Below are 23,466 nucleotides of genomic sequence, written 5' to 3' on the forward strand. Positions count from 1 at the left end.
GGGTCAGCTCATTATTAAGCAATGAACTTTCTGGGGAGAGGAGTGTGTGCGCCCCCCCAAAGCTAATTTTTGCCCCCGGGGACCCCTTCCTCTTTGACGTTCTGCAAATACTTAACTTTCTGGGGACCCCACCCCCCCAGTATAGATGCAGGAAGTCTGGGCCAAAGCACCCAGTATCAAACTGCTGCATCCGAACAGCGAGCAGAGCTGCTCCCACTGCAGGAGCAAAAAAGGAGTTTCTTCCACAGTGGTGGGGATAAAATGTAAAATGTTGGCTCCCATGCAGTACAGGGCATGGGGCCAGCTTTGGTCCCCCCACAGCTCTCAATAATTGTGCAGTTGTGGGTGACTTGCTTAGGGACTGGGTACCAGATAGTAGTCAAAAAGTAACTTGGCTTACCTTGATAACAAAGGGAACCGTGGAGCAGAAGAGCTACTAGGAAAATATTAATTTCCCAGGTGAGGAGCTCCTCATAATGCCCTGCAAGTGCTTATTTGCAGAGGCTGATCTGATTGTAGTGCTCCAAAATGGCAGGGGCACCACCAATGATTCTTTAAGTGTACGGGTGGGGTCGGAGGAGATGCAGAAGACCCCCAGGAAAATTTTGACAGAAGTAACTCTACCTCTCCCAGAGGATTACATTTCTAACCTCCGGAGAAGTTGACCATTAACTTTAGCATTTCCTAAGCTAGAGTTTATACTCTTGGGCCTTGTGATTAGTCTTATGGCTGCCATATGTGGCCTGATGAATGTAAAAGAAAGACTCAAGCACACATTTATGGTTGTTTTGATTAGGGATACCTTATTTAAAATATTTTATGACAATTAATCAATGCATTGGATGATGGTCATTAATTCTATTGGTTTTAATGATAAATCTTGGCATGTTGTTGATTTACTAATGTGGTGACGGTTTGAGAAAGCAAGTAGGCATTCCTTACATATATTGATATGTTGATTTCTTGACTCAGCAGATAAGTTGCCTCATTTATAATGATCTCTCAACTCAGCCAGAAGACCTGATTAATATATATATATATATACATATATATATATATATATATATATATAATATATTATAAAAGGAAAAGCTCGGACTGGGTAATAATTTATTGAGTAGTGTTTCATGCTACCATAGTGAGATTGCTAGCCCACACCACCTCCCATGAGTAGGCCTTGGGCTGCTCTGCTTCGCTATCCAGAGAGAGGCAAGTGCTACAATGGGGTATTTGGTTCCCAGTAAACAGAAAATTGCAGATATGTTACTTACACAGGGCTCACATCCTTTTCAATTACTAACCCAATTTCTTACACTCCCACTAACCAGTGTATTACTCTTCCCTAGGATCGCCACTTGTCTTTAGGAGAGAGAAGGGTTAGTCAGGACACTCCACAATAGTCTTGTCGAGGACTAACAAGTATGTCTTGTTTATATACCTCCCTGGGTCTAATCAACCCCTCCTCTGCTTGGCTGGTAACCAGATTGGTTGTTTCAGTTTCACTTGGTCCTTTCTGGCTCCTCCCTTCTCCATGCATTGGTGCTAACTCTGGAGCCCCAACCCTTAATATGTCTGCTCTGTCCCTGTGTTTGGGTGGGAGGCATCATGGCAGATAAGGGCCGGTCAGCTTCTGCTCTGTGTTGCTGCGTGTTTCCAGTGAGGAGTACATGTAAGGAATAGAATAGTTTTGGCATGCAGAATGATTCCCTGGCCTAACCTAACTTTCTATCACCATGCCTGCAGGAATCAGCATGTTACAATGGATACAGCCAGGTGATAAAGGTGAAATCCTGTAGAAGGAAAGATTGTGCACAAATATCGTATATCCCTGGCTTGTACTTCACCACCTCTGGATGGTACATAACAGTTCCTCTATTGTAAATGCCTTTGACCTGCCCATTCACCACTCATAGGTGGACCCAAAACACCCTTACTGAAGTGACTGTGCTTTATGCTTCCACTGCCACGGTGGTACATCATAAACCCTTGACTGAAGAATCTTATATTTTTCACTTGGCTTGCATCTACATCTCTCCTAGTTGTTACAGCATAGGCCCTATATTTTGGTGTCTGAGAAAATCCTTGAATATCCCCTTCACCCCCGGTTGCATCTCATGCACATTTTGCTTTGGTGTCTGTGGGTTGCTTCTCCACCGCATCTGGGAGGTATAACAAAGATCCTTCACAGAAGTGTTTGGATAATCTTGACTTTGCCTGAACTTCTTCTCAGTGAATGGCATGAATCTACTACTGATATTTCTGTTAATTTATTTAGCTTTGTTCCTTAACTCCTTCTGGACAAACCTCTGGAGCCTCTATTGTGGTGTCTGTCAGTAGCATGTCAACTGGGCGGTACACCGTACAAACTACATTATTTGTAGTAAATATTGGGCTATATCTTCTCCACGTCTGGGTTAAATGTAGACCTTGTACTTAGTACAATCAGTATATGTGGTAGTGAGTCTATCACTCCCACACAAAGGACAAGTTTCAGTGCAGCTATAAATTTACTGTGGCATGATTAGAGCACAACATATAAACCTTACTTCTGACACCAAAATTCTTCCTGGATTGACCACATGCAAAAAAAAACATTATTATCCGCCGTGCACAACAAAGAAAGCTGTCTCTTATTCGACGATCTGAAAGTGCTTTGGGCCTTTCATGGCATTGCGGCTATACAGTGCAACAGCTGACTTAAATGATTTTTGTGACGATCCAATATCCTTTCAACCTACAACAGAAAATGGAAACATAGTATACAGTACACAAACACAGCTAACAAGCAAAACGTCGCTTTCAAAGGAATAATGCTGGTAGGTTAACAGAAGACTGGTAATTCCAATTCTCGTATCGCAAACCATGTTACCTTGTGTAGACTTTAGCATACAAATGTTGTTTTGTAGTATTTGAAAAAATCTAAATAGGGTCATTTGTAGTTTCAAATCATTGATGGAGAAAATTCCATTAATTGACTTTTTAATGATACACAGAGGTGGCCAATAAACAATCATAATGATTCCTGGCTCTCACAGTTTTATGTCAACCCTTTCATGGCAAAATTGCTATGCTAAGGGCAAAGATTAGATAACCTCGGCTGCAATTGACTCTCTCCTCCAACAAAAACAATAGGGATCCCAACATCATGTCCAACAATGGTATTTTGTAAGTTTGACCATGCCTTGGTAAAACATTGAAAGTTGTAATCAACTTTCCTTATCTTGCTTGACTAGTTAATAAAGGAATTACTAATCAGAGCACCGGACCTAATGTACTTCACTTTTATTCTGAAAGGTCACTTCTACCAAGCTAAAATAGGCTCTTGACCATCAAATACTAACAGTATCACCTAAGACGTCTCTAGGTGATTGCCTTTCCCAATGGTCTTCACATTTCAGTCCTGTATTATTCAACCTCTTTATGCTCCATTGATCCACATTCCTAACTGCATTAGCTATCTCTCGTAATTAGAAAACACTCAACTTATTTTAACATAATGAAGGAATCTAGATAGAAATGTCAAGAGGCAATTGGTCTGAAACATTACTAGCATTGAATGTGGCAAAAGTAGCTCTTCTATACTGACTCTGCTCATGCTCAAAGATGACTAAGTACCTCATCCCTCTGGGTGTGTGTGTGGGTGTGCTGCAAGTCCCTCAAAGTGCGGAAAAGAAAGCATGAAAATAGGGGAGTATTATTTTATTATGACCTCTACTTTACACACCAAGTAAAGGTAGTCACCAAAAACACATTTGCTATCTTGAATTTTCAAAGAAAATCCTACTCCTGTCTTCAGATGGTCCACAAAATCACTTTGCTTCTTGCAGTAGTAAAGTTCTGGTTGCTTGCTATGTGATCATTTATATAAGGCTGTGAGCCCAGAATGGCCCAGCCACTGACGATTCTCCATTTCCTGCTGAAAAAATCCCAATTCCAAATCTCTTTTTTACAAGAGTAGAAATGCTCTACATCGTCCCAACTCAGACTAGCTCCACATTGCTATCCTGACTAAACAATTGCCACCCTGACCAAGGCATAACTTACTAAAGCTCTTTTCAGTCTGTATTTCCTAAACAAATGACTAGAAGGCAGATCTTCACATATAATTGATCTTCTGGAATTCTACCTGATTCACCTTGAAATATATTTCTACAGATTTCGCATAGCACTAAAGACCTATAACTTTCAGGCTTATTAAAGGCCCAAAATGGCTTAATTTACGGCAACCTAACCTCATCTGCACACAAAGGGTATCGTCTCCCCACCAACTTAAGCATCCACCATACACATCAATTAAGGGTTTCCAGCAACAGCAGCTGCTGCCCATGTCTTGCTCTTTTCTTCCCTGGCACTTTCCTTGCTACCGTTGGTCACAGAGTAGCAAGGTAGGAACAGTAGGGATAGAACCCAAACATTAGTTTATGTGTATTGTTTACTGTCTTTTATTTTATTTCAGTTTCAACGCTTTGCCCATACCCATATCCATTAGCAGGAAACAGAATATTTAGGGCTAGGAATGGTTCAAAGAGGCAAATCTGTGATGTTGTTTGTTACATGTCAATTTATTTTTGATCTTATCTGTAAGAAATTGGGTTATTGGTTAATGGGTTGGAAGCTCCACTCAGACAACAACAACAATCCTTGTCAGTGTGAACCACAAAAGTCATTAAATTACACTGTGCTTAACTCTCTGGTAGCTTGGCACAAAGCAGTCAGGTTGAACTTAGAAGCAATGTGTAAAGTATTTTTGCAGCACACAAACAGTAATAAAGTGAAAAAACAGCACAAGAAAAATCCCAAACTAATTCAGAAAAATAGAGTACATTTCAATGAATAAAGTGTCACCAATACAAATTAAATACAATAAGTAGAAAAATAGTTATATATTTTGAAAGTTGTTAGTGGAAAAAGCACCTAAAAGATCAAAGCGCAAACCACAGGTATCTGGTCGAACGAAACTGGGGCAAAATCAAAAGTTAAGGCCCACTGGGTGGATTGAGTCCTACCTTGCCTTACCTTGGGACTTAGAAAATAATTGGAAGAGAGGTCCACGAGAAGGTAGAGTTCAGAGGATAAGGTAGCAGGCTGTATCCGAGGAAGAGTCATTGTCATCTAGGATCCTCTGGATGAAGCTATTGACAATGGCCCGAAAAAGCTCAGTGTAGGGAAAGCTAGATTTCCAGGCCAAGGAGGAGGTCTAGCCCAATGAAGATTTTTACCTTCAGACTTAGATAACTTTTTATAAATCAAAAATGTCCAGCGAGATACCACTGAAAAGGGATCAAGAGGCCGGATACCATCGCTGAGAGGCCCTGCAGGACAAGGTTTGCTGCTGCAGAGAAGAATATATGTATGGTGGTAGCCACTCTGTAGTTATAGCTAGGGTTCCCGGAGTTAGGAATTCCTTCAATTTTTGCTTGCTAATAACGTTGTCACCACTTGATGAATCTTTAGGTAACTTTGCAGACCTATTCCGTTTTCTACATTGGTTGATGATGCAAAGTTTCGGGGTGATTAGTTAACAGGGTGCAAAGAAAAAAGGAGGACCCCAAAAGAGGTTTCCACAATGCATTTTCCATAGACTTATTAAACAGACATAGCAACAAAATGGCTGAACAGATTAACATGCAATTTGGCAAGAATATAGCGCATTGATTGGGAAGATCCCTTTTTGGTATTCGATCTGAATTTTTTCAGTCATTTTTAAGTAATAAGGTGCAATAACAGTGATAGATTGCGGTGCACCATACATGGCAATGGCGAGACAATATTATTGGTTCATAAAAGCCCTTGCAACAATAAAAAAGCAGCCTTTTTGTTTAGACCATGCTTTGTCTTAATGTGAAATATAGCGTATTATTTGTTTCATAATGTATAGGATGAAATGAGGCAGTTTAGCATAGTTTGTAGAGTTGGGGAAAAGTATTTGTATTGATTTGTGTATTTTTCAAAACATTTACAGAGAACCGCAGTACAATCTTGAAACTATCTACAAAGTACTATGGTACTTATTGAAATAAAACCAAAATATTAATTTTGACAAAACAAAAGAGATAATGGCCATTAGGAAACTGCATCATACCGACAACTGAATTTTGGCTTAAATAAAATTCTTTGGTGTGCATATAGTTTTTACATTTTACACAGGTACCGCAGTACTACAGAGGAACCACTATTGAAAGCAAAATGAGCACGCAGATGACGCTGACATCTATAATGAGCTTTGACTTATTGCAAAAATATACCGTGGTACAAAAACAAAAATGTAAAAGATTTAGTACCACAATAAACAACATTATGTGCTTAGAAACAAATATAAATTCAATTAAAAAAACGAAATGTTTAAGATTTGTTATAGTTGGGAAAACATTATGTATTATTGCTATACAAAACCAACTTAAACTACACAAACAATATAATTCCAACAGTTATAGTGAGAACTTTTTAATTATAGCTTAAAGTTATAATTTACACCCTGCCCACAATTTACTATAACTCACGCACCACCCTACAGAGTGTTGTCAACTTGCTAGCCAGATTAAATTAACTAAATGTGCACCTTGTACATGTACCACTCATACCCTATCATCTTACATCACTTATAGCACATAAAGTCATAGCATTCATGACAACGCTCATAACATTTCAAATAATGTTACTTATGAGAAGAGTGTGCATGGTAACTGGCCGAGTTATAGTTCATGTCCTTCTGCAAGTTCATTCCCATTCAATGGGACTCAAGGGCAGTCATCTGCACAGGGTTGACAGTGTCCTCAATGGATCAGGCCATATGTTTCAATTACTTCTTATTCCACTGATGCTGAAGCAGGAACCTCAGAAAGTGCAGGCACAACACTTTTTCCGACTGTGTAGAGCAACCAGTCAAGATGAAGTCCTCCTCAGACTACTTTAAATCTTTCAGGCAATCCCCCAGCCCTTGCATTCGCGTGGAGTAAAACATATTAATCACTGTTCGATGCATTTGCTTGGTAAGGACAACAGTAAAAGTGGCAAGTAGCATATTCTACTACCGAGCATGCCAGTGGGATATCTTACTCTAAACCCTACTGTCCTACCTTCGAGCTACACAAGCTAGATTACTGGTTGAATAGGATGGGAGAAATTAAAATCAAGGAAGCACTGGTGCTTCCTCAACCAATATATTGCTGATGTCCCTCAATGGCTAGTCTCATGGCTCTGGAAATCCCAGAGAAGCTCTGACCTCTACCTCTTACTCATGACAAAAACAATTCAGCATACAGTAGCTACACCTTTTAATTTTGCTTCGATCAATCGACCAGGGTTTATAAAGCGTGGCTAATCACCCAATAGGGTATCCAGGCACGTCATTGCCTTATCTCACACATATGCCACAACCTGCTAAAATACTAGATTTCCATAGGAGCAATCAATAAGTGCAGGTGTATTTTTTAAATAATTATGTTGATGCCTTGATTGCTCAACCAGGGTTTATAAAGCGTGGCTAATCACCCAATAGGGTATCCAGGCACGTCATTGCCTTATCTCACACATATGCCACAACCTGCTAAAATACTAGATTCCCATAGGAGCAATCAATAAGTGCAGGTGTATTTTTTAAATAATTATGTTGATGCCTTGATTGGATGACAAAGTCAAATTATTCAGCTTCGCTACTGAAACTAAAACCTTAAAATGACCTAGAAAGGCTTCATCAAAGGATGTAAAACTATTATATTTGTCCTCTATTCTTTGATTTGATTACAACAATAATATTGTTATAGTTTGTTTTTCATCCGCTTCTCATTTGTTAGATCTCAGGATTTAGACTTTCTTTGAGTAATTGGCCAATGACCTTCCCATTACAAAGACTCAATAATGCCCGAGAGACTGGGGGTAAATGCAGCCACCAGTGTTTGTTTCCTTTGATGTTTTCCACTATATGAAGCAGAGTAATACATCCTCCCATTATCGCATTAGAGATATTATTAAGAGGCTGCAAAACATCTCAGCTATGGGTGAATGGATGAATAAGCTGTTTAAAGTCTTACTGCAGTATTTAAGACCCCAGCAATAACATCAATTGAGCTGATCAAGCCTTGATTTTAATATCTGTTTTGATTCCTTTACAAGCAATGTTCTTAAATCTGTAGATTATGTAGCTGATAATTTACCTAGGGACAGGAAGCTTTATTTTCAATTTAGAGCAGGTTCCTTACCACTCAGGTCTCTAACTAGTGGGTGGTTCGGCACAGATAAAGACATTTGTCCCGGTTGTGGCAATCCAAAAGAATCTATTGCCCATTTTCTGTTTGTTTGCCCTGTTTATGTCAATCCCAGACGACGGTGGCTTATCCCGTTGTGCAAATTATTGGGCACAAGGAGTTCTGCCGTCGCTCTTAGGATTCTAAGCACAAGCACTTTTCCAGTCCATTCAATTGCCTTAGCTAAATACCTTGGATGGGCATGGTCCCTAAGATGTAATGCTATACGGGGAGCTGAGGCGCCACCTACATAGGGTTTAATCCCGGGATACTTTATTGTTCAGCTGTTTTTTTATCACTTCTTTTTAATACCTCGCTCATCCGTAGTCAATTGATATGTTTAATTCTCAATTTAAACTGTTTTTTAATTATTTATTGCCAAAACTTTGTATAGTTTTATTGAAATGGATTTTATATTGTTGTCTTATGTATATGTTTGTGTCTTGTATGAATTATTTCTTAATTCGAATAAAGACTATGATGATGATGAATTATGGAACAAATGTGTTGAGTCTATAATTACATAGATTAAGCAGTATTTGAGAAATTGAATAATGTCAGTGCTATTGACTATCCCTGTAGTGAAACAATGAGCATAAGGTGTTTAGAAGGGTCTCTGTCAATAAAAAAAAGATCTTGCGCTGTGGAATTGAATGAGTAATGGGGAATATGTCCAATCAAATTCCAGTTTGAACTCTGGTCATTTTACCATTAAAAACTCATGGTAAGTCATGGTAAGTTATGTCTCTCATGATAAGAGGGATGGAAACAGCAATTTGTAAAGTTCTGGCACAGGATATTCCTCCATATTAAATGACTCCTCCGGTAGATTTCTCAGGAGAGACAAAGGGAGCCTTCCGGAGAGCAGAATTATTGTTTACTCTTAAATATACTATTAGTGTCCGGATTCTGTTTTACTGAAGGAGGTAGTAGTTCTTGAGGTAATCTAATCCATGTCTGTGAGAGGAACTTAGAGGTACTCAACTGACTATTGGATGGCTACTCTGTAAAAATAATTGGATGAGTATTTGAGAGGAAGGTAATTTAATCATATAAAAGATTATTTAATATAAAGTTCTAAGCATGAAATGAATTTCCTTCTACTCATACATCTGATAGACGTAAATATTTTAAGAACACAATTAGTCATACTTGGGGTTTTTATACCCTTATGTACACTGTTTAATCTTTAGGCAAAGTAGGATTAACTATAAACTGCATTTTCTGAAGAGAAATGGATTCATGGGCATTGAAAATAATTCTCTGTAATATTAGCTTATATCTAACATCCATAAGGCAATTCCATGACAGGTGTTTATCTAAAAAATACACAATAGGTTCAGTGTATACTGCTCAAGAAGTGTTACAACAAAGCATTAAAGAAGTTCAACAAATGGTATATTGTTGAGGTCAACCCCGTTTTAGAACAGGGCATTCTACCTAGCATAATTGTGTGTTATTAGCTGCAATGTACAAAAGAGTACAATGTACAAAAGAGCTCCAGAAAAGGAACCACCCCTCTCTTTATTATACATTTGCAGATTCCAATACTTCTTTTTAATGAGGGATGGACAAGTTACTTTGGAACACATTGAAGGCTCTAAAACACACAGTCAGCTGTACGTGGAAGTAATACTGAAACAAGTTCCTCACACATATGATGGACACCTTGTTCAACCCTTTGTGTTCCTGAGTCAGTGGAGGAGGCAAGCCAACTGTACCAGAGGGCTCTTCTTGTCCCTGGGAGTGATACGAGAGCAGGTCAAAACTCAACCCTCTTCACAGGAAGACGGAAAGCAGACTTCTCTGCTTGTTCAAGGCCTGCAACTGCTATGGTGTGCTGATGTTGTGGTACCATTTTAACACATGCTCAAAACAGTGACACTCTCTATTCCTATCTCTACAGAATTCCAACCAAGAGCCACCCAGTTTCATAGCACTAACTGTTCTTGCTTACTATCAAAGAAGCCTTCATCCACAATTGCAGGAGTGAGAGCTCCTATTCCTAGCCCAGAGATTCCCCTATGCAAATACTGAATGACTCCCTCTTCCTCATCTGGGAACAAGTTTCTTCCCTATTGCGACTAGAGAGAGATGTCTAACAGAGGCCGCTCTTTTGAAAGGGTTCTGTCAACTAAAAGTCAACTTTGCATTGAGATGTGAAAAGCCAGGTATAAGCGTCATCCCTTTTAACCTTATCTGTTGGTATCTATTCCCAAATACCCAATCGTAAGGTAAGTGGGCAGTAATTACTTCTATTAGACACCCATCTATCTCAGCTCTTTCTTTTGTTCTCTATCAGACAGATCTTTTAACATCACACAAGGTTCTTTTTACTGCACTGGAGAGAAGAGAACTAGCAGAACTGATTAATTTACGATTGACACATTCAAGCAAGATAAAGTATGTTTTTAGAAGCAATCTTCCTGATATAGGTATCAAAAATCTACATTTACGTTTGAAACAGTGTGAGATACATAATTTAAAATGAATTCTGTATCATGTTTGAGCTATTTCCCAACCAAATTGCAAAATAACACTTAATCAACTAAGGAGTGAAACATCACTTTTATGTATACAGCAAAAACTAACCCTGGGCATAGTTTGCGTAGTAGCCCTACACGTAGCTATGGAAAGTACACTTTGAACTATGCTCAGCTACACAAACTGCATAGTGAGTAGCTGTTAGCACTGTGTGCTTGGCTGCTCTGAGCAATAATTGCAAACAGCATCTTGCAAAGTGCAAGTTATGATAAAATAAGTATCTTTGTCTTTATATGCTAAAATGCATATAGTCATTTCACAAAAGTGAAAATGATAAATTAGCAAGCAGTGAGAGAGGTGATGATTTTGGGATCCTCCCTAACCTAGGGTGAGAACCAAGCAGATGCCTTGAAAACAAAAAGCACATCTTCTTGAACGATTCGGTGGTGGTCCCGTCCTCTTAGGACCACCCCAAGCACAGTTATTGTCAAATATACAATCCCAACCATAGGCCCTGCAAAGCATTATGGGACAAGATTAGCAGTGGGCAGTGAATATTATAATATCCAATATCAAAATCTACAAAGAGCTGCAGTTCAACTAGTCGTTAATAGATGTCCCTCAGGAGTCAAATGCAAAAGCATTGAAATTATTATTACATCAAGCTGCAGTTCCACTAGTCGTTACTAGATGTCCCTCATGAGTCAAATGCAAAAGCTTCATGAGAGGGTTTCAATGCTTTTGCATTTGACTCGTGAGGGACATCTAGTAACGACTAGTTGAACTGCAGCTCTTTGTAGAATTCTTTTGATATTGGACACTAAGGGGCATATCAACAAGGGCTTTATCTCTGCTTTTTTGGCTTTAAAAGCCAAAAAAGCAGAGATAAAACTAGCACCCTATCAACAACAGGGTGCTAACATGCATATTTGCATGTTAGCACCCGTTTACTCTACGCTTCCCCTTGCATCTCTAATGAGATGCAAAGGGGGCGTTCCAGAGTAAAATAATAGGAGAAATGTCGCTAAGCGACATTTCTCCTATTATCAAGAATGACGCTAACCCTGTTAGAGACAAAAAAAGCAGCGCTGACCGCAGTTAACGCTGCTTTTTTACATCTGGTATTTTTCTGACTTAGCCATGATATCCTATGGAAGGAGGATATCATGGCTAAGTTTGCCTGTCCCTATCAACAAGGTAACGTGAGATTATCGCTGGGTTTCCAGCGATAATCTCACGTTAGCCTGTTAGCGTGAGGATTTTTATCGCTATTGAGATAAGCGTTGCTAAAAGCACGCTATCTCAGTGATAAAAATTCACGCTAGCCGGCGATAATTATCCTAGCGCTATGTGCGCTTAGAGATAATTATCGCCGGTTGTTGTTGATATGCCCCTATATTATTCACTGCCCACTGCTAATCTCATCCCATAATGCTTTGCAGGGCCTTTGGTTGAGATTGTATTTTTGCCCATAACTGTGCTTGGGGTGGTCCTAGGAGGAAGAGACCACCACTGAATCGTTCACCAGCATTATATGCTCTTTGTGTTCAAGGCATCTGCTTGGTCCTCGGCCTAGGTTATGGGGGACCCCAAAATCATCACCTCTCTCATTTCCTGATATTTTCATTCACAGTTCACTTTTGTGAAATGGTTATATGCTTTTTAGCATGTAAAATTGCTTTAACAAAGCAGATGTGAGTATTATGGATATTACTGCTACGCTACGTGTTGTAGCACAGTTTTTGTACTGTGCTACGTGCATTTTTCGTACTGCAAACTACGTATGCTCCGTGAGCGAAGTATAGTACTACGCCAAGGTTTAGCAAAAACATCATTGTATAGCTTTTCAATGTAGGCAGTTACTTTTCTTTAACATTTAGCACGTTTCACTTTTAAATATTAGGTACCCACCCTGAAGACTGCATTGCACAGTTAGACAAAACTTATAATTTGTATATAAGTAGTTTTTTTTCTATGTGACCAATACATTTCCTCTGTGAAGGAGCCAGTCTGCCAAGCCACAATAATGAACCTGGTGTCATCATTTTGCGTTAATGCATTTGCTTGATGGAACTGTACAGGACAGCCCATATATAATGCTTAACATACATTGGTTAAATTCTTGTGCAACTTACTGTGACCATACTGAAATGGGTGGGTCTTGGCAATGTTATTTCATATTATAGGAATAGACCACATACACTGTGAGACTAAACGCCAGAGACACGGTATACAGAGGCGAAATTCCAGCAAAATCAGCTCAAAAAAGGCAAAAACATCAAGGCAGAACACACCAAAAAGGAAAGGAAGCAGGCATTATCGATCACAAACCAATACGAGTTCAAATTTAGAGTTTACAATAAAACAGTGAATATGGTGGCACTGCAATGTGTTGCTGAGGAGCTGGTATGATATTGGAAACCCCCAAGGACCTGGTTAAACAATTTCTATTCGAAAGAAGTTAAAGAATCAGATTGAGAAATGTTGAATAAGGTGGACTATTAGCTTGAGCACACTGTATTGTCAGACGATCATGATATAGGGATTAATAAAACCTATAAAGCAGTATACTACAGTCTAGAATAAATAAGTTGGTTGACTCACCTGGGTGTCTTGAAATCCTATATTTCAATCATTATAAAATAGCTCGAAACAGCAACTACCTATATGATCACATAATACTGAACGATAAACAAATAATTGTATTTTTTTAGGGTCAGCGTCCCTTCTAGATATTTCAGAAATCTGGAGTGCAATAAATCAGCAAAATATAGGATGTCTCTATGGTATGGAGAAGGAACTAATTTGCAAATGTTCTTTTTTTATATTTGCTTAGTAGATGTGGGGACTGTACAGCAACTAGTATCTTCAAACAATATTACTTCAGAAATGATAACATGGAAGATGCAGTGCCTAATCAATATAGGGGCATATTAACAAGGGCTTTATCACCGCTTTTTTGGCTTAAAAAGCCAAAGAAGCAGAGATGAAAATATCGCTCTATCAACAACAGGGTGCTAACATCTAAAATCGCATGTTAGCACCCTTTTTCACTACGCTTCCCTTTGCATCTCTAATGAGATGCAAAGTGGGCGTTCCAGGGCAAAATAATAGGAGAAATGTCGCTAAGCGACATTTCTCTTATTATCAAGCTTCACGCTAACCTTGTTAGAGACAAAAAAAGCAGCGCTAACCACGGTTAACGCTGCTTTTTTAGGTCTGCTAATTTTCAGACTTAGCCATGTAATCCAATGGAAGGTGGAATACATGGCTAAATCCACCATGGGCTATCAACAAGGATATCCCTATCCTTGTAGTTTTATCGCTGCATTACAAGCGATAACCTCCCAAAATGCCACTATCGCTGGATTTTTTAACGTCTAGGCGGTTAGCGTTGTTAATAACGCGATAAGCAGGCGATATTATCCAGCGATAGCGGGAGTTATAAAAAATTACCGCTAAGCGCCCTTAGCGTTAATTTTCCCTGTTCCTTGTTAATATGCCCCATAGAGACTCTCAAATAGGATCTAATCTGAGTTTTTATTTGAGGAAGGTTCTCCTTAGGTGTTCGGTGAGAAAAGGACAAGATTTACATTTTACCATCTGTGTATGTACCTTACAGATACGTTTAATCTATGCTTGGTTGTGTCCAAATGGCGTATAATAATATAATGGTCTTAATTGTGCTTTTGAATGATATAGATAATATAGTTTTATAATAAACCAAATCAAACTGTGAATTAAACTTAAAACAAACCAAAAAGTGGGAACTAAAATATAATTTTTGTGTGATCCCCCAGATAGACTACAATCCTTCCCTTTTGCGAAATGAGTTAACACCCAACTTGAGAGTTGAAAACATATTGATGGATTGTGACTGAAATTCCAGTCACTAACAATTAGTAAATAGGATCATGATTCAGTATATTGAAGGGACACCGAAAACACAACCCTTCTAAATACTGAATGGTAACCATTTATACCCTATTTTGTGATTCAGAAAATCTTTTCTAAATCCTAATATAGGTTTAGGGCATACCCAAACAAGGGTTTATGCAGTTCTAAATGCTGAGGCATTTCAACAACAACCGGCGATAATTATCCCTAAGCGCACTTAGCGCTAGGATAATTATCGTCGGCTAGCGTGGATTTTTATCGCTGAGATAGCGTGCTATTATCAACGCTTATCTTAAAAGCGACAAAAATCCTAGCTCTAACTGCCAAACGTGAGATCATCGCTGGAAACCCAGCAATAATCTCACGAAATGTGGCGTTAGCTTGTTGATAGGGACTCACAAACTTAGCTATGATATCCTCCTTCCAAGGGATATCATGGCTAAGTAAGTCCTGAAGCAGGCGTAGGAAAGTAGCGATAACAGGGGTTATCACTACTTTTCCTGCCGCTATGCTTCATAGCGTGGGGCTTGATGATAGGAGAAATGTCGCTTAGCGACATTTCTCCTGTCATGTCAGGTCAGGAACGCCCACTTTGCATATCATTAGAGATGCAAAGCTGGGCGTTAAGATTTCCTACGCTAAAGCAAGGTTTCACGCGTTAGCGTGACATTGCTAATTAGGCGATAAAATTATCGCCGCTTTTCGGACGAAAACGGCCGCAAAAGCGGCGATAATTTTCTATCGCCTCGTTGTTGATATGCCCCTTACTTATTCACTTCAGCAAGCTTTTCTTGGGGGCCACATGATAGTAACAAATTCAAACGTGAAGCACTGATATTTAGAAAAAGGTTATTCTAAAGGGAGTGAATATTGTGGGACAATAGTTTAAAATATGAGGATGAGAGGAAGACACATGGCTATGTTTGATATAAATATGTGAGACTCTAGTCTAGTAACGGCTAGTAAATTGATATTGTTATTAGAATTTATGACTTAAGGAATGTTTTCCAAACATTAGTTTGGAAAACTGCAGCCCCAGGGCTAACAAGGAGTATCAATGGCAAAACGGTGAGATTTTATTATAATCGGTTTTACCTACTTCTTATTAAAATAATAATGTATCCTGTTCTATGAAGGTTACTTTTCATCTGCTACTGTGATCAATCAACATAAGGTGATAATAAACAAATACTAATAACACCACCAGTACATCTACATATTAATAGCTCAAATGTTTCTTACCATATGCCAGCCTGGATAGAGGTAGTCTGTGCCAACAAACTCAAAATAGTGAGCAAATCCTTCTTTCAGCCACACATCTTCCCACCAAACCGGAGTCACGAGATCTCCAAACCACTAAAAAACAAAACACAGTTGTTTTACATATTGTGGTGGTGGAAACATTTCATTTCAAAGAGAGTCAATACATTTGGCAGCTGAACTTGAAAATAATAAAATATTCCTCAGGTCAAATTGTCAGACAGCAGAGGTCAGTAAAATCTTGGAATTGATACTCAAAATCTAAAAACACTACTGAAATATGTCTTCTAACAATGGAAGACCAGACAGTTTCTCATCGAATCTTAGTACCTCTAGGCGTGAGTCAATTGAGAATTAATCTATCATAATATGCTAAGTAATACAATGCAGATTGTTTCATGTTTTATTCTTGTTTATTGCTCCTTTTTTTATGTTTGTTACCTCACATTAAAAAAGACTTAAATCACTACTTCCTTACACTATGCCCCTAACAAGTGAAGCACTCTCACTAGGAATAATGCATGGTCCCTTTTTTTTGAGGTGTTTTATTTAGCGCGAACTAGACCCGAAGGTATCAGAGCACTTTACATGAGCACCAGTTACGTTACAGACAGACACATTCATCATTTTTTGTTTTTTGTTTGGCATGGGGACATTAAGTGATTTGCCCAGATTCACAGAATGTTGAGCGTCCCTGCCGAGACTTGAACCCGGCTCCCCTGCTCCGAGGTCGGCTGCCCTAGCAGTTTGGCCACATTCTCTCGTCCATTGGCATACATGGTATTGGGTAATTCACAATAATGTATAGGTCCCTCCCTTAGATTCTGTCCGAATATAATCATCAAATATTCATGGCAGGTTTGTCTTAAATTCAAAATTCTAAGACAATAGGACTGATTAAAACCTAAATCAAATTAAGATCCTAAAGCTACTACCATGTAGCATTTTCCAAATTTGTGAGTATTCAAATTCCAGATGCTAATGTTAGGGATCAACCTCTCTACACTCTCTATTTAATGAGTGTGTCATGAGGAAAAGCAAATTGGAAATGCAAATCTACTAACTCCAGCCCTGCAAGGATTGATGCACTTGGTGGCCAACAACCGGGTAAGCAGCTTAGTCAGTCACTAAACATGCAAGGAAGATACAGGTGCCTGGCAAAGTAATTACACTTCTTAATATAGGTAGTTGACATTTTGCAAAGGTAATATGTAGAATATAAACCATGCAGTGCGTAAGTTACACTAATTAGAATGTCTTTCAAGGATGTAGGTTTATAATTGGAAATGTGCTCTGCAAAAGTGTGAATATCAACTTTTAACTGGCATATGGTTTACTAGGTTCGGACCCTCACCCAGCTTTCCTGAGAACATTTTCTGGAACTGCAGTAAGATAGAAGAGGACTTGCCATGCTGTCTGTAACTTGAGAAAATCCCTAAACAACTGCACCTGCTCCACCCAGTACTCAGAAGTAAGAAGTGAACTCTAATTGGCCCATGGACTACAAGTGGACTCCAAGGGCTGACCTCCTGTGTGACTACTGAGACACAACAAGCTGCATGAGGCATTTTCCTGGAAACTACCAGCTGACCAGTGGCAACTGGAACTTGAACTGGACTTTTCTAGCAGCCTCTACCCTGAGGGTCTCTAAGTATCCGTCTGAGGGCCTTAGAAGTGTTCATCTATTGTTGTCTGGGCACTAAATGAAGTTTGTAAATGCTTGAAAAACATTTCCTTTTAGAGCTTCAGAACTGCCACAAAATATCTCCAACTGGCAATTCCACAGAATGGGATTGCATTTCAGCTTTGTCCTGCATAGATATTGACGCACCCCTAAAAAAATACCACAAAATTGCTTGAACTTCTCAAACAAAACCTTAAAAGCTTCAGCAGGATCAGACTGTTTTGCATTCCTGACTTGACATATTCAGCTTTGTCCCACATGGAAAAGAGCAAATTTTTCAGAAAAAATTACAAAGTCTCTTTTTGGAGTGGGGATTTATTTTACTTCTCTACTTCCAGGGTTCAGCAGGACCAAGGTATTTGATGCATCTAACCTGGGCTCCATCGCAGTCATCCTCAAATTGTGCCTAGACCCTTGTCTACCATGATTATTAACTACAATTGACTCTTTGTGCAATTTCACTTAAATCTTTTAAAAATCATATCTCCGTTTCCCTTATTCGATTTTTGGCGTTTTGGGGGCATTTTGCCTATTGCATTTTTCTATATTTTCATAAATTTCAGTGGGGATTTTTATTGTATTGGGTCATTGACTTTTAAACAATTTTTTTGGTACTTTTAAATGCTGTACACAATTTCGTTTATTTAAGCATGTCTGCTTTATGCCATAGCTACCAGGGGTTGAGCTCAGCTTTATACTACTGAAATCTACAACAGGACCTGACATGTTTGTGACTCTATTAGCTGTGACGGACTTCCATCCACCCCAACAAAGAATCAACTTTCTTACAGTATATGGGACTATGAGATGGGGAAAAATAGAAAAGTGGACTAGAAGGCAAAAAATGCATAAATGTAAAACCTTGGAAGCATGAGGATACTAGAGTATGAGATGGAGAAAGTAAGCTCTTTCTCCAGTTCAGGTAGCAAACTACATTCTCATTGCACATATAAAAGTTGCGGTTTCTACCAATTTAGTAGTTCTTACACAATGAACAAGCCATAAGGTAGCATGTGATCTAAAACTTAGATCAATGTAAATATTTTTAGATCTTGAAAAGTTTAAGGGCGTAGTTAGTCGTGCATGGTTTATAACCTGTGAATTCTTTTCATTTTTCTTGGGGAGGGAAAGGTGGGTTACCCATCCCTGCCAAGTACCAATCATCAGAGGTTAGCGTACACATCACTGCACTAAAATGCATTAGTCACACAAAATATAGTGTCCCAACCACCCCAATGAGGGGGCTCAATGATAAACTGCAGTTATATTATGATTGCGCTGGCTATGAGTGCGCTGTGTGGAGCGTGACTCAGTTTTGCTTGTTTACTTAGCAGTAGTACTGCATAGTAGCGTCCAACATTTGTCCTTCCTCTTTGGTTTTCCATTGCACAGCCTGCAGCAGCTCTCTGTGATTGGCTTTGTCCCTCTGCTAATATCCTGTGTGTTGCGGTCTGGTTATCTCGCCCTTAATTTGCTTTTAGTATTGTTCCTGCTGGGGCTACAGAGTATGAGTGCGCTGAAAGATGCTCCGTGGGGTGGCGGCTGGCTCCATACCAAAAACAAACTGGCAGAAATAAGGGACCTGCAGAGGATAAAAGTCAAGCATTCGAGACCTCTTGTATATACTTTAGTGTATACTTATTATATACTTATATGTGCATGTACTTTGTGAGCTCTGGAGATCAGCCCTAGGACTTGTCTGCTTCCGCTTAGGGACTTTGTTTTCTGTTCCACTCCCTCTATTTAATTGTCTTGATAGAAAATGACCAGCAGAGGTCAATAAAATACCAGAATTGCTTTCTGCTGAGATACTTTCTTTTTTTAAATTTTTCCAGCAACTGCTTCTATTTAACTTTCTTGATAGAGAGCGACAAGCAGAGGTCAGTTAAATACCAGATTCACTTTAGCATTCTCTAAATTCCATTCCATAGAAATTGTCTTCTACGAGCACCCTTAGACAATAATATTTTTTCAAATCTTGTATTTTCAGTGATATGACCACTGAAGGCCCTGGTTTTATATTAAAAACAGAGCTTTGGACTATACCATTTCCGGCTGAAAGGCAATATTTCTCTCCAAGTGGTCCCATACCTGGGGTGTCACACAGTTTGGTGCTTATTTTCCTCCATGTTAAAAAACAGTAGATGTTTCAGCACCCAGGCTAATGTGCTTCATAGCTAAATACATATAAGGTCCTAAAGGCAAGACCGATTGCATTGCAAATGCTAGTATATATTGCCAGGGCTATTGGGGTCAGATGTTTTTAGGATTCTTTTCATGACAGGCTACTGATGTCTGATAATAGGTTAAATATGAACGATGCACTGAGGAGGGCAGGGCCGGTCTGTTTTCAACCCTGCACTCCTTTCAGTGACACCATCCTAAAACATGATTTGTTGCATGCGCTTCCAAACCCCTGCTGCCGCAAATGCAATATGTAGAGTCTTCATCACGATCTCCAAGGTACAATTCAGAATCGAACAATTGTTAGAGCTGACGACTTTCGAACTAAGCAGAACCAGGTTGAGTCTCGGCATCGGCTCAACATCCTATGTTCCTGGGGAATCATGTAATCTACCCGTATCTGAAAAAATGGATGTGGCTTTGTGTAATGTGGTGGATGCTCATGAAGAATAGTCTATTTTCCGGGCCACTCCTAATGAGGGTTTTTCTCTTCTGATTACAGCCCTTACATTACACAGGCGAGCTGTGTCTTGAAAACAGCCAACCTTTTTTGCCCTTGAAAGTTAACACATATTGTGACATTGTAAAGAGGACTTAAATACTTGGCTGTGGATGCTTAACTCCTGTTTACAAGACCCTAGTACTTTAATGTACAGAGACTCCAAAGTGGGGTGGAAGATCAGCAAACCAGTATTACTGGTACAAAGTGACAGTATTACCACGTTGTCTCTCTTCATTATTCTGATATTTACACTGAAACAATGTACCAAGCAGATTTAGGCTTTTTTTTTTAAACAGATTTTATTTGTCAGAGTAACACATACAATGCAGATCTCAGAATCCAGAGACAACTGTCACATATAAGATACAAAAATTTGACTTTGACAATTTTACACATTTATCCACAAAAGAATATGAGAGGCAATACAAATAAAATCAATCCCTGCAAAACAACCAACATCCACCCTCACTCCCCACCCCCCAGCACACCGTCTCCATATTCCGGAACATTATATCACTGACCCAGACTGCCATTGATCTACACAAGAGCTCAATGTCCACAATACCATTTCCCGCTGAGAACCTGCGAGCAACACATGGGAAAAGCGTAAGGTACGGTAGAGACCAACAGGTTACTCTGGGTCTCGACCCCGGCCCCCTCATAGCGGCTACAGCTCCAGACCCCAATAATCTGCCCAGTGCCTCCAGATCTTATAGTGTTTCCGGGGGCACCCTCTAGCTTCAAAGATGGGGACTTCGAGGCCCATACAGAAGCCCAGCCCATTTTTCCAAATCGAAACTGAAGGGGCAACCACTGCTTTCCAGGCTCTAGCTATATCCCTCTTCACTAACGTAAAACCTAGGAGCATGAGATGTCTCTGGAGACACACCGGGGAAGCCACCAGGCCCACCCTCCAGAGGGTAAAATAGACCCGGTGGAGGTATTTGAATTGAATCAACTGCAGGCTCATTGCAATAGCCGCCCCTCGCGGGGAAGCCAAGGCTTCTGTCCAGTCCTCTTCCTCCATCTGACCTACATCTCCCTCCCAGGCCTCCCTCAAATGCTGCAATGAGGGGGAACAGTGCGTGACCAGGGACTGATAGATTTTAGAGATCTTATGGTCGAGAAGGTCCCCCATAAATACCATAGCCTCTACTGGGCTGAACTCCGGCAGCGAGTCCAGGCCTTTCAAGCTGGGGGAGATAGCATGCCTAAATTGCCAGATTTAGGCTTTTGATCAATATCCCATGCAGTCACAAGTTGTAGAAAAACTATTTTAAAAACTCACTTAGACAAACAACTGCCCAATGAACTAAGCGCCACAAAATACCATCACCCTTAAATCTCATTTGGCAAATGACACCACCCCTTTAGAAGCAACAAAGAACCACAAGGAATAGAAAGACAACGGAATGGGCATCTATAGAGGGGTGGAGACCTCTTTTAACAAGTAGAACACCAACATGGAGCTCAAGTGGTGAGGAAGGCAACCAATGAAATACATGCCATATTATTGCCAGGTCCCACCAAAAGTAGACTTGCAAAGAAACTAAAAGGAACAGGTAGGCAGTGGCGCAGCATTGTGAACATTCACTAAAGCATAACAGTTTAAGTAATCTTGCCCTGAGGAAAGTGACACAGGTCACGCCTTCAATATAGACAGGATCACCCCCCCCCCCCCCCCAGTTCAACCCTGTGTGTGACCGGGAACAGGATTGAATACTGGTTGGAATAGTGACTTGTCTATTTAAAGTGCCACGAGGCCGCACCCTTTGTATGAGAAAGCACTTTGCCTATTAATTGTAATACACACAGTAAATGATGAGTGTCACTCAATGTTTCACATATTTGTCTGTAGAATGTCACTCCCTGCTACGCTGGAACCATGGCAATGTCGCACATAAGCACATTGAAACCCTAGCAGCTTTGGGGGTTTTATGTGTGTGTGTGTTTCGTTTCGGCCTGAATGGGTCCTCACTCAGGTGGCATAGTGCTGGTATTAAGTGCATAGATGCATAGATTTTTAAAGTTCGCTGGCCAGATATAGGATGCTAAAATGCAAACTAAAAGTGTGCAGGATATAAAAATGTACAATTTCAAAATACTTCAATTGTAGTACAAAACATCAGAGCAAAAACAAAGTACCATGTGATTGATTGAAAGTAGCCTCTTCGGGGCATAAAAGCATGCAAGGTGTCAGAACAATTCCCAGAAGGAGCACCCGCACAGCACAAGGATGATTCAAAGGCAGGTTCTGCAACCTAGCTGAAGCTACACAGACAAGGCGCCCAAGCAAACACAAACTACAAAACACACACAAGGCATCCAAACTAACCAACACTCCCCAAAAGACATCTACGCTAATGCTACACAGACACAGAATCAGGCTTTCGGACTACATACCGCAGACAGCCAGACTAACAGAGATTACTCACACTAAAAAAGCTATAAGTGAGAGAACACATAGAAGGTATTCAGGGAAATAGACTACGCATGAAAGACATACAGGTGAACAGGAACTACAAACATAACACACACAGGCTAACAGAGACAACACCTAAGAAATCCAGGCTACCATACACACAAGATATCTTAAGCCAACAGTCTTCACACATAAGCTATGAAGAAATGGGAAACCTAAGTACCATTTTATCTATAATTGTCTGGCTGCATGTAAAGCCTGTGCATAAGTGACATTGGAAGCTAAGTGGGAGCTTACAGAACACATCCCAATAAACAATGGGGTACGCTAGGGATTTGTCCTTGCCCCAACACACTTTTTTCTTTTACATAAATGCTGTATTAAAATCTTTGGAAACATATAAAAATGACCACCAAAAGGCGTCGTTCTGCAGGGTAGCAGCCCTCCTGTTTACAGACAACACATTAATGTTCTCAAAGACAGCAAAGGGCCTGCAAGCCCTGATAGACTGGTGCACTTTTGAAAACAGCTATGGCTGGAAGTAAACCCTGGTAGAATGAAATATATGGCATTCAATCCACACATGAGTTACCGGAGCTTTTTAACGATGGGAGGGAACACATCTTGAGCGAGTCATGGGGCTTTTTATCAAGCCAGGCGATAAAATTATCGCCGCTTTAGCGGCAGAAAACTGCCGCTAAAGCGGCGATAATGGGCTTGATAATATGCTCTATGGAATTCCAATTGAAGCCCATGTTAAATGTGAAGGACATCTAACATGGGCTTCAAT

The 23,466-nt window shown here is 39.8% G+C and overlaps 1 protein-coding gene across 1 annotated transcript in view; it reads right to left on the reverse strand.

The window, feature by feature from the left end:
- The window catches only part of TRHDE (thyrotropin releasing hormone degrading enzyme), a 1,875,424-nt gene that overhangs the window by 941,357 nt on the left and 910,601 nt on the right, over positions 1-23,466 (reverse strand). Inside the window, exon 5 of the mRNA XM_085653848.1 lies at positions 15,867-15,980. Within this exon, the coding sequence (XP_085509974.1) occupies positions 15,867-15,980 (114 nt within the window). The remainder of the gene's footprint in view (positions 1-15,866; positions 15,981-23,466) is intronic.

The sequence above is a fragment of the Triturus cristatus genome, chromosome 4_1, assembly GCF_964204655.1.
Source record: "Triturus cristatus chromosome 4_1, aTriCri1.1, whole genome shotgun sequence".
Lineage (NCBI taxonomy): Eukaryota > Metazoa > Chordata > Amphibia > Caudata > Salamandridae > Triturus > Triturus cristatus.